Source organism: Rhinopithecus bieti, unplaced genomic scaffold, assembly GCF_001698545.2.
Source record: "Rhinopithecus bieti isolate Rb0 unplaced genomic scaffold, ASM169854v2 scaffold_15296, whole genome shotgun sequence".
Lineage (NCBI taxonomy): Eukaryota > Metazoa > Chordata > Mammalia > Primates > Cercopithecidae > Rhinopithecus > Rhinopithecus bieti.
The window spans coordinates 1,289,606-1,306,917 of NW_016809075.1; the positions used below are offsets into that span (position 1 = coordinate 1,289,606).

General features: G+C 46.3%; 2 protein-coding genes across 2 annotated transcripts in view; one reads left to right on the top strand and one right to left on the bottom strand.

Moving 5' to 3' along the window:
- Positions 1-2,064, bottom strand: part of UBXN4 (UBX domain protein 4) — a 44,183-nt gene extending 42,119 nt beyond the window's left edge. The window contains exon 1 of the mRNA XM_017888459.1: positions 1,650-2,064. Within this exon, the coding sequence (XP_017743948.1) occupies positions 1,650-1,731 (82 nt within the window). The 5' untranslated portion in view covers positions 1,732-2,064. The remainder of the gene's footprint in view (positions 1-1,649) is intronic.
- LOC108539633 (uncharacterized) lies at positions 43-2,820 on the top strand. Its single transcript, XM_017888457.1, has one exon. It carries the CDS (start codon positions 1,004-1,006, stop codon positions 1,451-1,453), a length of 450 nt encoding a protein of 149 aa, XP_017743946.1. The 5' UTR covers positions 43-1,003; the 3' UTR covers positions 1,454-2,820.
- Positions 2,821-17,312: the final 14,492 nt, after the last annotated feature.

Here is a 17,312-nt window from a genome sequence, read left to right on the forward strand (position 1 = left end):
AAAAAAAAAAAAAAAAAAAAAAAAGAAACAAAAAAGCGGACAGTTTTTTTGAAGCTACTAAAAAATCTGACTGTTAAGACAACATGTAAATCCTTTTTGTGACCCTAGTGCAAGTCACTTTATGACTGCTGACCTAAGAGCCTAATCTATAAAATGGGGATAATTAAACCTGCTCTATTTACTGCAAGAATCAACTGAGATATTAGGAGAAAAACAATTTAAAACCGACTACTGTAGGTTTTAAACCTACTGTAGTCAAAATCCTACTACTGTACACAATAAGCATAGTGTCATTTACTTTTCCTTCCATTTTCAATCCATTTTTTTCTTACAGAATTACAGAATTTATGTAAAGTATAATATAAACCCCAGACAGCATAACAGAATCTAAACTACTCAAGCTCTTCTAATAAACAGCATTGAGCTAAAAATTTAGCGTAATACAACAATTATAAATTCCAAATTTAATGCTGAATGACATTCACGTGTCAGTAATTCGTTCTTCACAGCAGTGCATAAAGTTATAGAGCTATTAAAAGACGTGAATTATGAATAAATCGTTATTAAATAAAAATAGTTGAAGAAATACAACTCAAATTAACAATAGCCACAAACATTGATTTGATCCATGTAATGAGAATGAGCAGAACCGTAGAGGCAGGGAGTTTACGGTAAATCTACAAGATTTCGATAATAAAACAGGAGAATATGGAGAAAAACAGCCCAGATCAACATAGAGTAAATGAGTTAATATAGGATCTCAAAGTCGTGTAGCTTTCAGCCTAGGAAGACAATAAACGGAAGAAACCAAGGACTGAACGTCTATTTCTTTGAAACTAACGGATTTTTTTTTTAAACTTGCAACATTATTTCACACTAGATCCCTTACCAAGACTGTCACTAAAAATAATTAAACCTCTATTCGGCTCAAAAGTTTACGTTTCAGGAACATACTAACACCAGTAACCGTGAACATCAGGTGGTTTCTCTTTGTTGCTTATCGATGACACAGCTTTCTTCCCGACCGTCCACAACTAATTACAACCCAACTGCTTGCCTAATGGCCTGTTCCTACCTCCACCTAAACAGTAGTAAAGAAACGAGGGTACAAGCAGCCCAAAGAGGGTCCTTGCAGACAGAGAGGGGCGTCAGGCAGAGGGTCGCGAGGGTCTGGCTGCGTAGGGGAGAGGTTCGGGGCGACGAGTGGGGCTGGGCGGCTGGGGCCTGCTGGCCGTGTCCCTCGCCCGGAGCCGAGAGATTTCGGCAGGGCTCGGAGCGCTTTGAAGACCAGGGCCAGACAGTGCCTCTGGCCCGGGTGCCGGGAGAGGCAGCAGTGGGGCAAGGCCCGCTGTATCTCAAACGGACCGGGGACAGCCACGGGCCGGCAGCTCGGGCCTCTCAGGAACGGAGGAAAGACTGGGGGCGCCCGGGGCCTGAAGGAACAGGGCGCTGAGGGTCTGCATGGCCCCTGTGGGGGATCTGGCGGCGGAGTCGCAGCCCTCCCTGGGGCGCGGGGTAGTAGTGGCAGTTGTGCGAGCCGACAGGCGCCCGCGTCTCGGGGAGGGCGGGCCGGCGGCTGAGGTATACAAGAGGATGAAGGTAGGCCGGAGGGGTGTCCCGGCCGCCTCTCGAGCCCCTGCCTCCTTCACCTGCCACGAACACCACGAAGACCGCGCCGCTCCTTTTGGCCGTCGCGATGGCGGCCGGAATGGCGCCCTGGAACCACAGCATCGCTCCCTTCGGGCCCAGCCGCTCGCTCGGTGTGTAGTCTCCGCAGTCCCGGAACCGGCTCCGCCCTCCGTCTTCGTCCGGCTCTGCGGCCCGCAACCTCGGCTGGTGCGGCCCCCACCTCCGGCTCAGCACAAGCGCGCAGGCCCGTCAGCGGCACCCGGTGACGCGCGCTAGCGCACGCGAGAACACCCCACGTCACATGACGCAACCCGTCGCTGTTCGTGCCCCAGGGCCTTCTCTCGTTGGCGAGTAGGTGGTGCGTGCGCGTGCCCGCTAGGCCTGCGGCCGCGCAGTCCAGGAAGTGGAGGAAGGCGGTGGGAAGGATGACTAACCGCTACGACACGTCGGCGGCGCCTGCAGTGAGGCATGATGGGAATTGTAGTCCACTTAGGCTTATTCGCCTCCATATTGTGGAGCATGTAACTGTGGGTTCTGAGGCACGGCTAAAGGGGGCAGTAGTGAGGGCCACTACACATTCTGTAAAGGGGAGAGGGAGAAAGAGAAGTGTCACTCCGACTGGCATATGCTATTCTCGGCCTCGTTGAGACTCCCACTGTGGAAGAAATCGTCCTCGCATGGAACTAAATGGGCTTTGTAGGGATTAACTCCGAGGGTTTGATTTCTTCTGAACGTAGCCCAACCTTGTAGAAACACGGGATAAACATCGCAAGTCACCCTCTGTAATAACCTGTAGTCTATGTGCCTAAGCGGAGGAATTGGTAGCACGCAGGCCTTCAGCAATTTCCTAGACACTGGATGGAGATCATTCCAAAACTTCAAAACCCGTTAGGCTATTGCCACAGCTACTTTTTAAAGTAACACAAAAGCAGAAAATAGATTATTTTCCAGCTACTTTCCATGGTAATACAAAAGAGACTAGATAGTGATTTATTTTCCAATTTTCTGGGAGCATGTCCTATAATCAAGATGTGGCGCTTTGTGGTTGGCTGCCATTAAATGAAAACTGATCCATATTTAATTCTTTCATGAAAAAACATGGTCCGTAATAACTATTAGCTAAAGGCTTGCATGGTTTATTTACAGTTGCATATACTATTATGTTAAATTCTACATCAATTAAATTTATCTTCCAGCAGTACAACTATCTGACAATCTTTGCAAGATAAAGGAAGTGATACATCTGAATATACCACCTTTCCTACAGATATTTTCCCTAAAAATAGCTAATTATTTGAGCTTCGATTTTGTACTTTTCTCCCAATCAGGCCTTTCATATATAGTGTTATTATAAACTGAGACATAATGCTGTTAGGGACAGTTGCTTCTATAGGACACCAGTCCTATAGAAAAATTAGAGTTGACCTTTAACATCAACTTTAACGGACTTCTTGAAATTTGATCAATCTAGAAATTATTCCAATAGAGTTATGTCTTTAATTATCTCTAATTTTAGAATTAAATAAGAATCCTTCATAGTTATATATTCATTTGTCAAGTGTTTATCGCTCATCTATTATGAGCGAGATATTGTGCCTGGCACTGGTAAGGAGGTGAGGGAGTCAGAAAAAGGCCCTGTCTAGTAAGGAAGACAGACATTGAATACGTGATTATTAGTGATGATGAATGTCACAGAAGGGTAACTCAGAGTGCTACAGAAGTGTATGAAGATGGGACCGAACACGGACTAATGGAATCAGAAAGGGCCTTCATGAGGAAATGACATGTTGGGGAACTCTAGGTAGGTGAAGGAGAATGCCATTCCACATGGAGCAAGCAGCAGTGTGAGGTTCTGAAGCATGCAAACACAGTGCACTTGCAGAACTAAAAAATGCCCAGTGTGGCTATAACATAGAAAGAGGAGTGTGGTACAAGTGAGACTGGAAAGCTAGGCAAGGATCAGATGATACAGAGTCTTGAAAATCATGTTAAATTTTTAAGACATTTTTCTAAGGATTACAGGAAGCCATTGAAAAATTTTAAACAGAAGAGCTGGCCAGGCACAATGGCTCATGGCTGTAATCCCAGCACTTTGGGAGGCCAAGGCGGGCAGATCACGAGGTCAGGAGTTCAAGACCAGCCTGACCAACATGGGGAAACCCCGTCTCTACTAAAATACAAAATTAGCCAGGCATGGTGGCGCACGCCTGTAATCCCAGCACTCAGGAGGCTGAGGCAGGAGAATGGGAGGCGGAGATTGCAGTGAGCCAAGATCGCGCCACTGCCCTCCAGCCTGGGTGAAAGAGCGAGACTACATCTCAAAACAAAAACAAAAACAGAAACAAAATTAAACAGATACATATAAGACTTCCATTTTTAAATTGTAGCATAGCAATTGAATAGATTGGATTTGAAGTGGAAAGGCTGTATGTGAAGAGACCAGATAAGAGGCACTTATTCATGTATTAACATGAGGGAGATGGTGAAGTGGATACTTTTGATATTCTGGAGACAGACCCAATATATTTTGTTGATTCCATGTGGAGGTTGAGGAAGAAGTACTCAAGAAGGGATTTTGCAGCCAGGTGTGGTAGCTCATGCCTGTAATCCAAGCACTTTGGGAGGCAAAGGCAGGAGGATTGGTTGAACCCAGGAGTTTGAGGCTGCAGTGAGCCCTGATTGCACCACTGCACTCTAGCTTGGGCGACAGAGTAAGACCCTGTCTCTAAAGAAAAGAGAGAGAGAGAGAGAAATTTGGGGTATCTGCCTTGAGAAATTGTAAAGATGGTACTGAGATAGGCAACACTGAAAGCAGCGCAGGATGGTGGGGAGGTTGTTCATGAAAGTATGAGTTCAATATTAAACGTGTGTTTGGAGTACTACTAGAGAGATACTCACATGGAAGTGTTAAGTAGGCAGATAGCTATTAGTCTTGGAGCTCAGATAACAGTTCTTAACTAGAGATAGGAAACTGAGACTTCTCTATATACAGGGGATCAGTGAGGCACTGGAGGATAACGATACCATTACGTAGGGAGATGGTGCAAAGTGAGGTAAGAGCATGATTGAGGTCTTAGGGCCTCCAACGTTTATAGGATTGTATTAAAAAGTATAAACCAGTAAAAGAGACTTAGTAGGAAAGGCAGAGTGTGGGGTGGTGGAAGAAAATGGGAGAGTGTGTGATATCAAGGAAGCCAAGGGTAGAAAGAGTCTTAAGAAAGGAGAAGCAGTGGTGTGGAATGCTGTTGTTGGGTCAATTAATATTAGGGACTAGGCCGGGCGCGGTGGCTCAAGCCTGTAATCCCAGCACTTTGGGAGGCCGAGACTGGCGGATCACGAGGTCAGGAGATCGAGACCATCCTGGCTAACACGGTGAAACCCCATCTCTACTAAAATACAAAAAAAAAAACTAGCCGGGCGAAGTGGCGGGCGCCTGTAGTCCCAGCTACTCCGGAGGCTGAGGCAGGAGAATGGCGTAAACCCGGGAGGCGGAGCTTGCAGTGAGCTGAGATCCGGCCACTGCACTCCAGCCCGGGCGACAGAGCGAGACTCCCATAAAAAAAAAAAAAAAAAAATGATGAGAGACTAAAAATGTCCATTGTTTTTAGTAACACAGAGGTCATTTTAAGCTTAGCAAGAGCAATTCTCATGGTTCTTGCATACAGAAGCCAGATGGCAGAAGGTTGAAAAGTAAGGGGAGGTAAAGAGTCAGTGAGTGTGAAGGTGAGGAGGAAGAAAGGAACATTAGCTGGACAGGAATTTGGATTGGGAAAGACAACCTTTTTAAAGATGGGTGAGATTTGCACAAAATTAAATGCTGGTGGAAAGGAGCTGGTCTTAGATTAAACAAATGAGAAGACAGAAGGCCCCTCTGGAGATGGGAGGGAAAATGGAGTACATAGCACATTCTGTTGATGGCCAATCCAGCAGTCATTCTTTTACCATGCCTTTATTATTCCCTCCTGACAGAGTTCACTTTCTTTTTTTTTTTTTTTGAGACGGAGTCTCGCTCTGTCGCCCAGGCTGGAGTGCAGTGGCACCATCTCGGCTCACTGCAAGCTCTGCCTCCCGCGTTCACACCATTCTTCTGCCTCAGCCTCCCGAGTAGCTGGGACTACAGGCGCCCGCCACCACGTCTGGCTAATTTTTTGTATTTTCAGTAGAGACGGGGTTTCACTGTGTTAGCCAGGATGGTCTCAATCTCCTGACCTCGTGATCCACCCACCTCAGCCTCCCAAAGTGCCAGGATTACAGGCGTGAGCCACTGTGCCCGGCAACAGAGTTCACTTTCTACTGAGAGGCAAAACTGCCAGGCTGAGGCGGATGGATCACTTGAGGTCAGGAGTTCAAGACCAGCCTGGCCAACATGGTGAAATCCCATCTCTACTGAAAATACAAAAATTAGCCAGGCATGGTGGCGCACACCTGTAATCCCAGCTACTTGGGAGGCTGAGGTATGAGAATCGCTTGAACCCGGGAGGTGGAGGTTGCAGTGAGCTGAGATTGCACCACTGCACTCCAGCCTGGGCAACAGAGTGAGACCCTGTCTCAAACAACAACAAGAAGAACAAAGCAACCTGCTAGATACTGGGCTTTTCAACCTCCCCTTCAACCTCCCCTTGAAGCCAGTAAGACTTTGTAGGAAGGGTAGGGGGTGGGAGGAGCTACTTCTAGGAAACGCTTTCCTAATAAAAGACATATAGAAGAAAGCACAGATTGGGCACAGTGGCTCATGCCTATAATCCCAACATGTTGGGAGGCTGAGATGGAAGGATTGCTTGAGGCCAGGAGTTTGAGACTAGCCTGGGCAACAAAGTGAGACTGTCTCTACAAAAAAAAAATAAAACAAAAAATTAGCCAGGTGTGGTGGTGTGTGTCTGTAGTCCTAGCTACTCAGGAGGCTGAGGTGGAAGGATTGCTTGAGCTCAGGAGGTTGAAGTTGCAATGAGCCATGCTCACACCATGGCACTCCAGCCTGAGTGACAGAGTGAGAGCCTGTCTCAAAGATAAAGGGAAAAAAGAAGGCACAATCTTTTTTTGCTGGATGTGGTTATATGCAAATGATGCCTGGTACTGCTGCAGCCATCTTGTGGCCATGAGGAAGGACATTGCTTATGCTTTTTTTTTGAGACAGAGTCTTGTGCTGTCGCCCAGGCTGGAGTGCAGTGGTGAGATCTCGGCTCACTGCAAGCTCCACCTCCCGGGTTCACACCATTCTCCTGCCTCAGCCTCCTGAGTAGCTGGGACTACAGGCACCCGCCACCACACACGGCTAATTTTTTGTATTTTTAGTAGAGACGGGGTTTCACCGTGTTAGCCAGGATGGTCTCGATCTCCTGATCTTGTGATCCGCCCGCCTTGGCCTCCCAAAGTGCTGGGATTACAGGCGTGAGCCACTGCGGCCGGCTGCTTATGCTTTAAGAATGGCAGAATGGAACTAGAAAGCACTTGTGTCTATGATGACCTCACAGAGCTCCTGAACCAACCCTGGGACTACTCAGCCTCCATACATCTTGTTTTGTGAGATAATAACTGTCCTCACTAGTTAGGCTACTGGAAGTTGGATCTGGCTTCTTGTAATTGCCACCATTCTAAACAATCGGGGGTGGGATCCAGAACACAGGCGGATAGAAGAGATACCCTTCCCATTTTAACAGACAGAGGAAAGAAAAAATACTTATTTATGTATTTTTGGTTTTTTTGTTGTTGTTTTGTTTTGTTTTGTATTTTTAGTAGAGACAGGGTCTCACCATGTTGCCCAGGCTGGTCTCAAACTCCTGAGCTCAAGCAATCCACCGACTTCGGCCTCCCAGAGTGCTGGGATTACTGGCGTGAGTCACCACTCCCGGCCAAAAAAAGTAACTTCAGATATAAATAAGTTTATTTAAAAAAACAGATATAAATATGTTTATACATTTCAAAACAATAATTTGAGGAAGATTTTATGTGAAAGCTTTAACTTTTTTTTTTCTTTGAAGGAGAGGTTATTTGCTGAGAGTAAGGGGGAAGTAAGGAAATTGGTGCCTTGAGTACAAGGAAACAAGGTTTGAAGTAATGTTGTTGAGTGTTGGAGGGCAAGTGGACTAGGGAAACAGTGCCAGAACGTGCAGAAGGGCTGTGAAATTGGTGATCCTGAATTTGCCCAATTGTGTAATTTTCTTCAGTGGTCACTTAATCCCTGAGGGCAGGCATGGAGAAAGTGGAGACTTGTATTTATCCCGGGTTTGAGGTGCTAGGCAGTGGGAGAAAGAACAAATGAAAAAGGAATTTAGGAGATTTGCAATGGAACAAACAATGTGATGGAACATAGAATCTAAATTGGTTGGGGGATGGGCGCAGTGGCTCACTTTGGGAGGCTGAGACAGGTGGATCACCTGAGGTCAGGAGTTCAAGGCCAGCCTGGCAGATATGGTGAAAGCCCGTTTCTACTGAAAATATAAAAATTAGCCAGGCATGGTGGCTCATGCCTGTAGTCCCAGCTACTTGGGAGGCTGAAGCATGAGAATCACTTGAATCTGGGAGGTGGAGGTTACAGTGAGCTGAGATCACACCACTGCACTCCAGCCTAGGGAACAGAGTGAGACATGGACTCAAAAATACATACATACATACATACATACATACATACATACATAAATACATAAATAAAATAAATTGAGGAGGGAAAGAAATGCAGAAAGGAGAAAAAAACAAAATGGTTCAGGGGAGGCAGTGGCCTGGAGGGCTCAGAGTGGGCAGGAAACAGGTCAGTAATATGGAGTTTTTTTTTTTGAGACGGAGTCTCGCTCTGTCGCCCGGGCTGGAGTACAGTGGCCGGTTCTCAGCTCACTGCAAGCTCCGCCTCCCGGGTTTACGCCATTCTCCTGCCTCAGCCTCAGAGTAGCTGGGACTACAGGCGCCCGCCACCTCGCCTGGCTAGGTTTTTTTGTATTTTTTAGTAGAGACGGGGTTTCACGGTGTTAGCCAGGATGGTCTCGATCTCCTGACCTCGTGATCCGCCCGTCTCGGCCTCCCGAAGTGCTGGGATTACAAGCTTGAGCCACCGCGCCCGGCCAGTAATATGGAGTTTTAAAATGTTGGCTGGGTGTGGTGGCTCAACGCCTGTAATCCCAGCACTTTGGGAGGCTGAGGTAGACGGATCACCTGAAGTAGGATTTCAAGACCAGCCTGGCTAACACGGCAAAACCCTGTCTCTACCAAAAATGCAAAAATTAACTGGGCATGTTGGTGGGCGCCTATAGTCCCAGCTACTTGGGAGGCTAGGCAGGAGAATCACTTGAACCCGGGAGGAAGAGGTTGCAGTGAGCCAAGATCCCATCATTGCACTCCAGCATGGGTGACAAGAGTGAAACTCCATCTCAAAATAATAAATAAATAAATAAAAATAAAACGTGGCCAGGCACGGTGGCTCACAACTATAATCCCAGCACTTTGGGAGGTCGAGGCTGGCAGATCACTTGAGGTCAGGAGTTCGAGACCAGCCTGGCCAACATTGTGAAACACCATCTCTACTAAAAATACAAAAATTAGCCAGGCGTGATGGCACATGTCTGTAATCCCAGCTACTTGGGAGACTGAGGGAAGAGAATCGCTTGAACTCAGGAGGTGGAGGCTGTAGTGAGCTGAAATCCTGCCACTGCACTCCAGCCTGGGCGACAGACTGAGACTCTGTCTCAAATAATAAAATAAAATAAAATAGGCTGGGCGCGGTGGTTCAAGCCTGTAATCCCAGCACTCTGGGAGGCCGAGACAGGTGGATCACGAGGTCAGGAGATCGAGACCATCCTGGCTAACACGGTGAAACCCCGTCTTTACTAAAAAATACAAAAAACTAGCCGGGCGAGGTGGCGGGCACCTGTAGTCCCAGCTACTCGGGAGGCTGAGGCAGGAGAATGGCGTGAACCCGGGAGGCAGAGCTTGCAGTGAGCTGAGATCCGGCTGCTGCACTTCAGCCTGGGCGACAGATTGAGACTCCGTCTCAAAAAAAATAAAATAAAATAAAATAAAATAAAATAAAATAACAAAATGTTATGCTTTCTGGGAGGGAAAGCAGTCAGAAATTATGGAGAAGATTCTTGAGTCCTGAAGTCTGATATTATGAAATTCAATTAGAACACACCCCCCTCAGCCGGGCATGGTGGCTCACGCCTGTAATCTCAGCACTTTGGGAGGCCAAGGGGAGCGGATCACCTGAGTTCAGGAATTCGAGACCACCCTGGGCAACGTGGTAAAACCTTGTCTACTAAAATACAAAAAATTAGCCAGGCATGGTGGCGGGCGCCTGTAGTCCCAGCTACTTGGGAGGCTGAGGCACAAGAATCTCTTCAGCCAGGGAGGTAGAGGTTGCAGTGAGTCAAGATTGCACCACTGCACTTCAGCTCGGGCTACAGAGACTCCGTCTCAAAAAAAAAAAAAAAAAAAAAAAAAAAATCCCTTCTCAAATCAACACACCCTTCTGTCTTCTGTCACATAGAGTGAAGCCGGAGTCTTCCCTTTACCTGTATGAAACCAGTCACAGCAACCTTCCAATTGTTTTGTGTTAGTCTTAAATCCTTTTAATTTCTACTGTAACGGATACCGTGGTGTCCCATCTTCAGGACTCTTAAACTCTCTCTCCCCAGCAGTTGAGACTATCCAAAGCTGTGTCCTTTCCAAGAGTGGTGCTCCACTGAGGACACGAAGGCCTGGGCCCCTTGCCTCATTTTGGCCTACTAAAAACACAAAAATTAGCGGGGCATGGTGGTGTGCACCTGTAATCCCAGCTACTCAGGAGGCTGAGGTAGGAGAACTGCTTGAACCCAGGAGGTGGAGGTTGCAGTGAGCGGAGATTCTGCCACTGCACTCCAGCCTAGGCGACAGAGTGAGACTCTGTCTCAAAAAAAAAAAAAAAAAAAAAAAAAAAAGCCGGGCGCGGTGGCTCACCCATGTAAGCCCAGCCCAGCACTTTGGGAGGCCGAGGCGGGTGGCGGATCACGAGGTCAGGAAATCGAGACCATCCTGGCTAACACGATGAAACCCCCTCTCTGCTAAAAATATAAAAAATTAGCCGGGCGTAGTGGCGGAGGCCTGTAGTCCCAGCTACCCGGGAGGCTGAGACAGGAGAATGGCGTGAATCCGGGAGGCGGAGCTTGCAGTGAGCCAAGATAGCGCCACTGCACTCCAGCCTGGGCGATGAGCAAGACTCCATCTCAATAAATAAATAAATAAATAAAACCAAAAACCTTCAGTGCCTCTGTAGTGCCTCCAAAAACAAAGAACACATTTGTAGCCATTCAAAATCCTCAACAGTCTGGCTCCAACCTGCTTTTCCAACATTCATTTCTTCTGTTTCCCACTTGGGTCCTCTAAACCGACAGTACTATTATTCACCTACCAAGGCATACTCTTTGCCAACTCTGTTTTTGTTCACACCATGCTGCTTCTTGCATGGTTCACTCGTGCATGGAATTCTCTCCCTTCACTTACTATTATTTTGTTTTTCAGAGGGAGGCTCGCTCTGTTGCCCAGGCTGGAGTACCCTGGTGTGATCTCAGCTCACTGCAAGCTCCGCCCCCCAGGTTCAAGCGATTCTCCTGCCTCAGCCTCCCGAGTAGCTGGGATTACAGGTGTGTGCTACCACACCTGTCTAATTTTTGTATTTTTTTTGTAGAGATGGGGTTTCACTATGTTGGCCAGGCTGGTCTCGAACTCCTGACCTCAAGTGATCCTCCTGCCTTGGCCTCCCAAAGTGCTGGGATTACAGGTGTGAGCCACCGCGACCAGCCTTTCTCTTCACTTATTAAAAAAATATTTGAATGTCTTTTTGGGACAGGCAATAGATTAGGTGCTGGGATTGAACTATTGGTAAATTGATTGACAGATACTATTTTTGTCCTCAAAAAACCTGTAGTCTAGTCAGTGAGAGAGATTGATACATGAATAGGTGACCATAATTCTTTGGCTTGGATAAAATGAAAGAGCCATGTACTGGTTATTGTAGAGGGAAAGGAGGGGTGGGGGGTGGCCTGTTGAGGGAAGTGGCATCAACGCTATTTTTCAAATAGACCTGAATCACAAACTACAGCAACTTTTTACACTCGGGCCCTTACCACAGAAGTTGGTTCACTGCTGTGCAGCAGGAAAAATATGGCATGGTTTGTATTTTTTCCTTCCCAGTGCAACCCCTTAATTCTAGAGATAAAAGACTCCCCATGAGCTGAGTCCCAAGGTTTTGTGGGCTTCTTTGATACACAATGAGTGGTTTCACTGCAATGAGCTCTTCTCTGAGGGGTCTTGGATCTTAAGCTGGTTACCAGGTCTAGAGCTGCTGAAGAGGAAGGTCAGGTTTCAGTTGGTGTCTCTGTGACCATTGGAAGAGCCCTCACCACATCAGCTTGACCCCAATGTGCATTCTCAAAGTCCTGCTTTTTGTCTTCCAAGCCAGAGAGGTTGTTCATGGTGGTCCCAGGACAAAATGGGGAACCATCCCATGTGGCTTGCCATAAAGCCCCTGGCCTTCCACCTTTGAAATCTCCCTGTTTTCCTCTGTGACCAATCACTGTGTGCTGTTTCTGGTTTGCTCCGTGGAGGCCCTGCAGCTGTTTACCTCACACAGGGCCTCTAACTCTCTTCATGTCTTGGCAGTGTGGGATGTTTAGATGTTTTGATCCCACTTGCGCTAGAGCCCATGAACTGTGTCTGGTCTCCTGATGTTCTTACTGGGCCTACAAAAGGTTGTAAAATGGTCATGTGCATTCTCCTTTGCCACAGCCCCTCCCACTACTAAGCGTCACTCATTTACTTACACTCAGGCTATAGTAAGTATTTGAGTTTGCGGTCCCTTCTGTACATGTGAAGCTGGCATTGGCCAGGCAGGCATCAGTGTACTCACAGCATTGGCCAGTGTGTCACATACCTGCTCAGTACTGGCTTCCATCACATTTCGGGGAAGAGCGCAGTTTCTCATGATCATTTATATCCTGTGAACATTTTATTTTATATAGTTACTTAAAGTTCTGGGTTTATAGCTTCTCTCTTCCCCAAGAAGAGAGTTTGGAAACGATAGCTTTGGCTAGGCGTGGTGGCTCATGCCTGTAATTCCAGCACTTCGGGAGGCCAAGGCATGTGGATCATCTGAGGTCAGGAGTTCAAAACCAGCCTGGCCAACATGGTAAAACCCCGTCTCTACTAAAAATACAAAAAAGTTACCGGGTCTGGTGGCGGGTTCCTGTAATCCTAGCTACTCTGGAGGCTGAGGCAGGAGAACCACTTGAACCCAGGAGGCAGAGGCTGCAGTGAGCCCAGATCGCACCATTGTGCTCCAGCCTAGGTGACAACAGCTAGACTCTGTCTCACAAAAAAAAAAGAAAAAGAAAAAGAAACAATAGCTTTATTCAATCTTCTTTTATTTATTTTTTTATTTGAGATGGAGTAGCTGAGATTACAGGCGTGCACCACCATGACCAGGAAATTTTTGTATTTTTTTTTAGTAGAGACAAGGTTTCACCATGATGGCCAGGCTGGTCTCAAACTCCTGACCTCAGTTGATCCACCTGCCTTGGTCTTCCACAGTGTTGCCATTACAGGTGTGACCCACCGCGCCCAGCCTCAGTCTTCTTTCTATTTTCAGTGTCTTGTATTTTTTGCCAAATGAATGAGTTATTAGTGTCATTGAGGCCAAAGGTTTCCCACTACTAAGGTTCTATTTCAATTTGCACAGATAAAAATCTACCACAAACTGAATTCTTAACTGTAGTCATTCAAAAGAAATCAAAGGGCATTTCTTACTGAAACTGGATTGGTAAACATCACCTTGAAATATAAAGTTTCAAAAAAAATAAATCATGCTTTAAAAAAAAAAACATTTTCTGTCCCACAGAAGCCTGTACCTGCTTACCACCAGAGGTGGCTTTATAACTTACATGTTGCAAAGCTGGTTGTATAAAAACCATGTAAAGGAAAAATATTATTGTCTGTTCTTGTTTTTTCTTGAGTAAAAGTGAGAAGTGTAAAAAATGCTAAATATGGCCAGGCGCGGTGGCTCACACCTGTAATCCCAGCACTTTGGGAGGCCAAGGTGGGTGGATCACCTGAGGTAAGGAGTTTTGAGACCAGCCTGGCCAACATGGTGAAACCCCATCTCTGCTAAAAATTCAAAAAATTAGCTAGTCGTGGTGGCAGGCGCCTGTAATCCCAGCTACTTAGGAGGCTGTAGCAGGAGAATCACTTGAAACCAGGAGGTGGAGGTTGCAGTGAGCCGAAATCGTGCCATTGCACTCCAGCCTGGGCGACACAGCAAAACTCTGTCTCAAAAAAAAAAAAAAAAAAGCTAAATACAATAGATTATACAGAACAACATCACTCACCTGTAGACCAGTAGGAGAATAGTTTAATTACCACATTAAGCCTGGGCGACACAGCAAAACTCTGTCTCAAAAAAAAAAAAAAAAAGCTAAATACAATAGATTATACAGAGCAACATCACTCACCTGTAGACCAGTAGGAGAATAGTTTAATTACCACATAAGGTTCATGGGTGCGTATAAAATAAAAAGGAAGAGAAGAAGCATTTAAATAGGTTCCAGGGCCAAGTGTGGTGGCTCACGCCTGTAATCCCAGTACTTTGGGAGGCTGAGGTGGGTGGATCACAAGGTCAGGAATTTAAGACCAGCCTGGCCAACATGGAGAAACCCCGTCTCTACTAAAAATACAAAAATTAGCTGAGCAGGCAGCAGTGATCCGAGATCGTGCCATTGCACTCCAGTCTGGGTGACAAGAGCAAGACTCCATCTCTAAATAAATAAATAAATTCCAAGCTTCACTCACAACAATCAAATTTTCACATGTAAGATAGGATGGTACTCCTCTCTGGCTTCTCATAGAGATCCAGGTGAATAAACCAAATCAAAAATGGCTATGATTACATTAGACATTTTCCCTGTCCTAAAGATTACATTCTGATAGGTAGAAAAACAGTAAGCAACTAATTGGCCAATTACTTATGTAATTACCATCGTGATAAATGCTTTGAAGAGGAAGTACAGGATATTATTAGTTTATTACTTGCAGAAATGAGCTAGTCTGGCTAGATCACCTGAAGTCAGGAGTTTGAGACTAGCCTGGCCAACATGGTAAAACCCCGTCTCTACTAAAAATACAAAAAATTAGCCGGGTGTGGTGGCGTGTGCCTGTAGTCTCAGCTACTCAGGAGGCTGAGGCAAGACAATCGCTTGAACCTGGGAGGCAGAAGTTGCAGTGAGCTGAGATTGAGCCATTGCATTCTAGCCTGGGCAACAGAGCAAGACTGTCTCAAAAAATAATTAATTAAAAAATTATTTAATGTATCTATTTCAATGCTTCCTCTTCCCCAACCCCCAAAGAACAAACATTTATCATTTTTCTTTCTGATTCAGAAGTTCCCACTGCCTTTTCTTTACAGCCCTCCAGTATTCTTATGTGGGTGAAATCAAACCAAAATGAATACAAGTAGAGATATTGAGGGGAAAAATAATGAACAAATATGCACTGTGTAGCCTGAGCATATGTGGACATGGGGGTGGATTCAAGGGCAGCTGTATCTGTTTCTCAAGCTGGTGAAGGTCATGGGCTGAATGTGTGTGCAAGAGCCTCAGGTTCTTTTAGCACCAGCTGTTAAAGGCTTGTAGAATCCCAAGCAACCAGGGGCCAGCTGTGAATCCCACCAGGTATATAATGCCTTTGTGCTAGCACTTCACTGGGCCCTAGAAGACGGAACTCATGCCCTTAGCCTTTGAAGACTATAGATAACATATTATCTGTTGGACAGGCAGTGGGCTGGGATTAGGGGTCTTGCCTCTGCTGAACTCTTAGGTTTGCATGTTTTCTGTTGTTGATAACAGGTAGAGAATCCAACTCAGCTGTTTCCTGAGGTAGCTGCAGATATGCTTTCTTTACTCTTCCCAAGCTAATCCGGAACTGTGGGTTCTACTCAGAAGCCTGTGTTTCCACACTATTTATAGGCTATAAGGTCCTCCCTAGTGGGATCAGGATAACATTTTCCTAGCTTGGGAAAGGCTCACATCCCTATTTTGTTGCCAGCTCTGATGCCGATCTAATAATTTTTAATTACCTGCGGCACCATGGCAAACACACCTTATACTCTAGATCACAAACACATATCCAATATATCCATGTTCTTTGCAAACCAAGAGCTTCAAACCATAAGCCATATTCTGTTTTCTAATATTAAGTAGCATAAACAGACAGAATGTTATGAACTGACCTCTATCATTCCCAAAGAAAGGACTGCTGGAGCTGCTAACATTGGCACAAGAAAGAATAACACTTTGTTGGTAAAAGTAGTATCCGCCCCTAAAAATGGTCAGTGGTCTGGAAAAACCCATGATATGGATTATTGCCAGGGCTGTGGGACATCTGAAGCTGTCTTTGAGATTACCAGTCTAGACCAAATCACATCTTAAATGCTTCCTGTGTGTGCTTCTACCGCCCACCATTTTTATACAGGTGAAATCAGATTTTAGAAGATAAAAAAAAAAAAAAAAAGGGGGGGGGGGTGGACAGATTAGGAACGCGGGCATTTTTTTTCAATAGTGGTGAGATTGGCAATTTCATTGTTACTTCCATGTGATTGTCAGGGAATGTGGGGGTGGTGGCTAGGAGTTAACTCTACAATAGCCTCTGATCTTTTTTAGCTGTAGTGTCTTACCTATTTACTTTGCAAGTATTCAACTCCTACAAAGTAAGAGTTTAAAGCAAAAACTGGTTTACCAGAATTCCTACTGCAGGAGTTAAGATACTTTTTTTTTTTTTTTTTGAGACGGAGTCTCGCTCTGTCACCCAGGCTGGAGTGCAGTGGCCGGCTCTCAGCTCACTGCAAGCTCCGCCTCCCGGGTTCACGCCATTCTCCTGTCTCAGCCTCCCGAGTAGCTGGGACTACAGGCGCCCGCCTCGTCGCCCAGCTAGTTTTTTGTATTTTTTAGTAGAGATGGGGTTTCACCGTATTAGCCAGGATGGTCTCGATCTCCTGACCTCGTGATCCGCCCGTCTCGGCCTCCCAAAGTGCTGGGATTACAGGCTTGAGCCACCGCGCCCAGCCTCTTTTTTTTTTTTTCCTGAGATGGAGTTTCCCTCTTCTGGCCAGGCTAGAATGAAGTGGTGCAACCTCAGCTCACTGCAACCTCTGCTCCCCAGGTTCAAGTGATTCTCCTCCCTCAGCCTCCCGGGCAGCTGGGATTGTATAGGCGCCCACCACCACACCCGGCTAATTTTTGTGTTTTTAGTAGAGACGGGGTTTCGCCATGTTGGCAAGGCTGGTTTCAAACTCCTGACCTCAAGTGATCCGCCCACCTTGGCCTCCCAAAGTGCTGGGATTATAGGCATGAGCCACTGTGCCTGGTCTAAAGGGAATATTCAAGAGAAATTAATTGCAGGCCAGGTGTGGTGGCTCACGTCTGTAACCCCAGCACTTTGGGAGGCCAAGGCGGGTGGATCACCTGAGATCAGGAGTTCAAGATCAGCCTGGCCAATATGGTGAAACACTGTTTCTGCTAAAAATACAAAAATTAGTGGGGCATGGTGGCAGGTGCCTGTAATCCCAGCTACTTGAGAGGCTGAGGAAGAATTGAACCCAAGAGTCTGAGGTTGCAGTGAGCTGGGATTGTGCCACTGCACTCCAGCCTGGGTGACAGAGTGGCTCTGGTCTAAAA

Excerpts from the sequence above, each read along its gene's own strand:
- LOC108539633 (XM_017888457.1), top strand. The coding sequence starts at position 1,004 with ATGACACAGCTTTCTTCCCGACCGTCCACAACTAATTACAACCCAACT.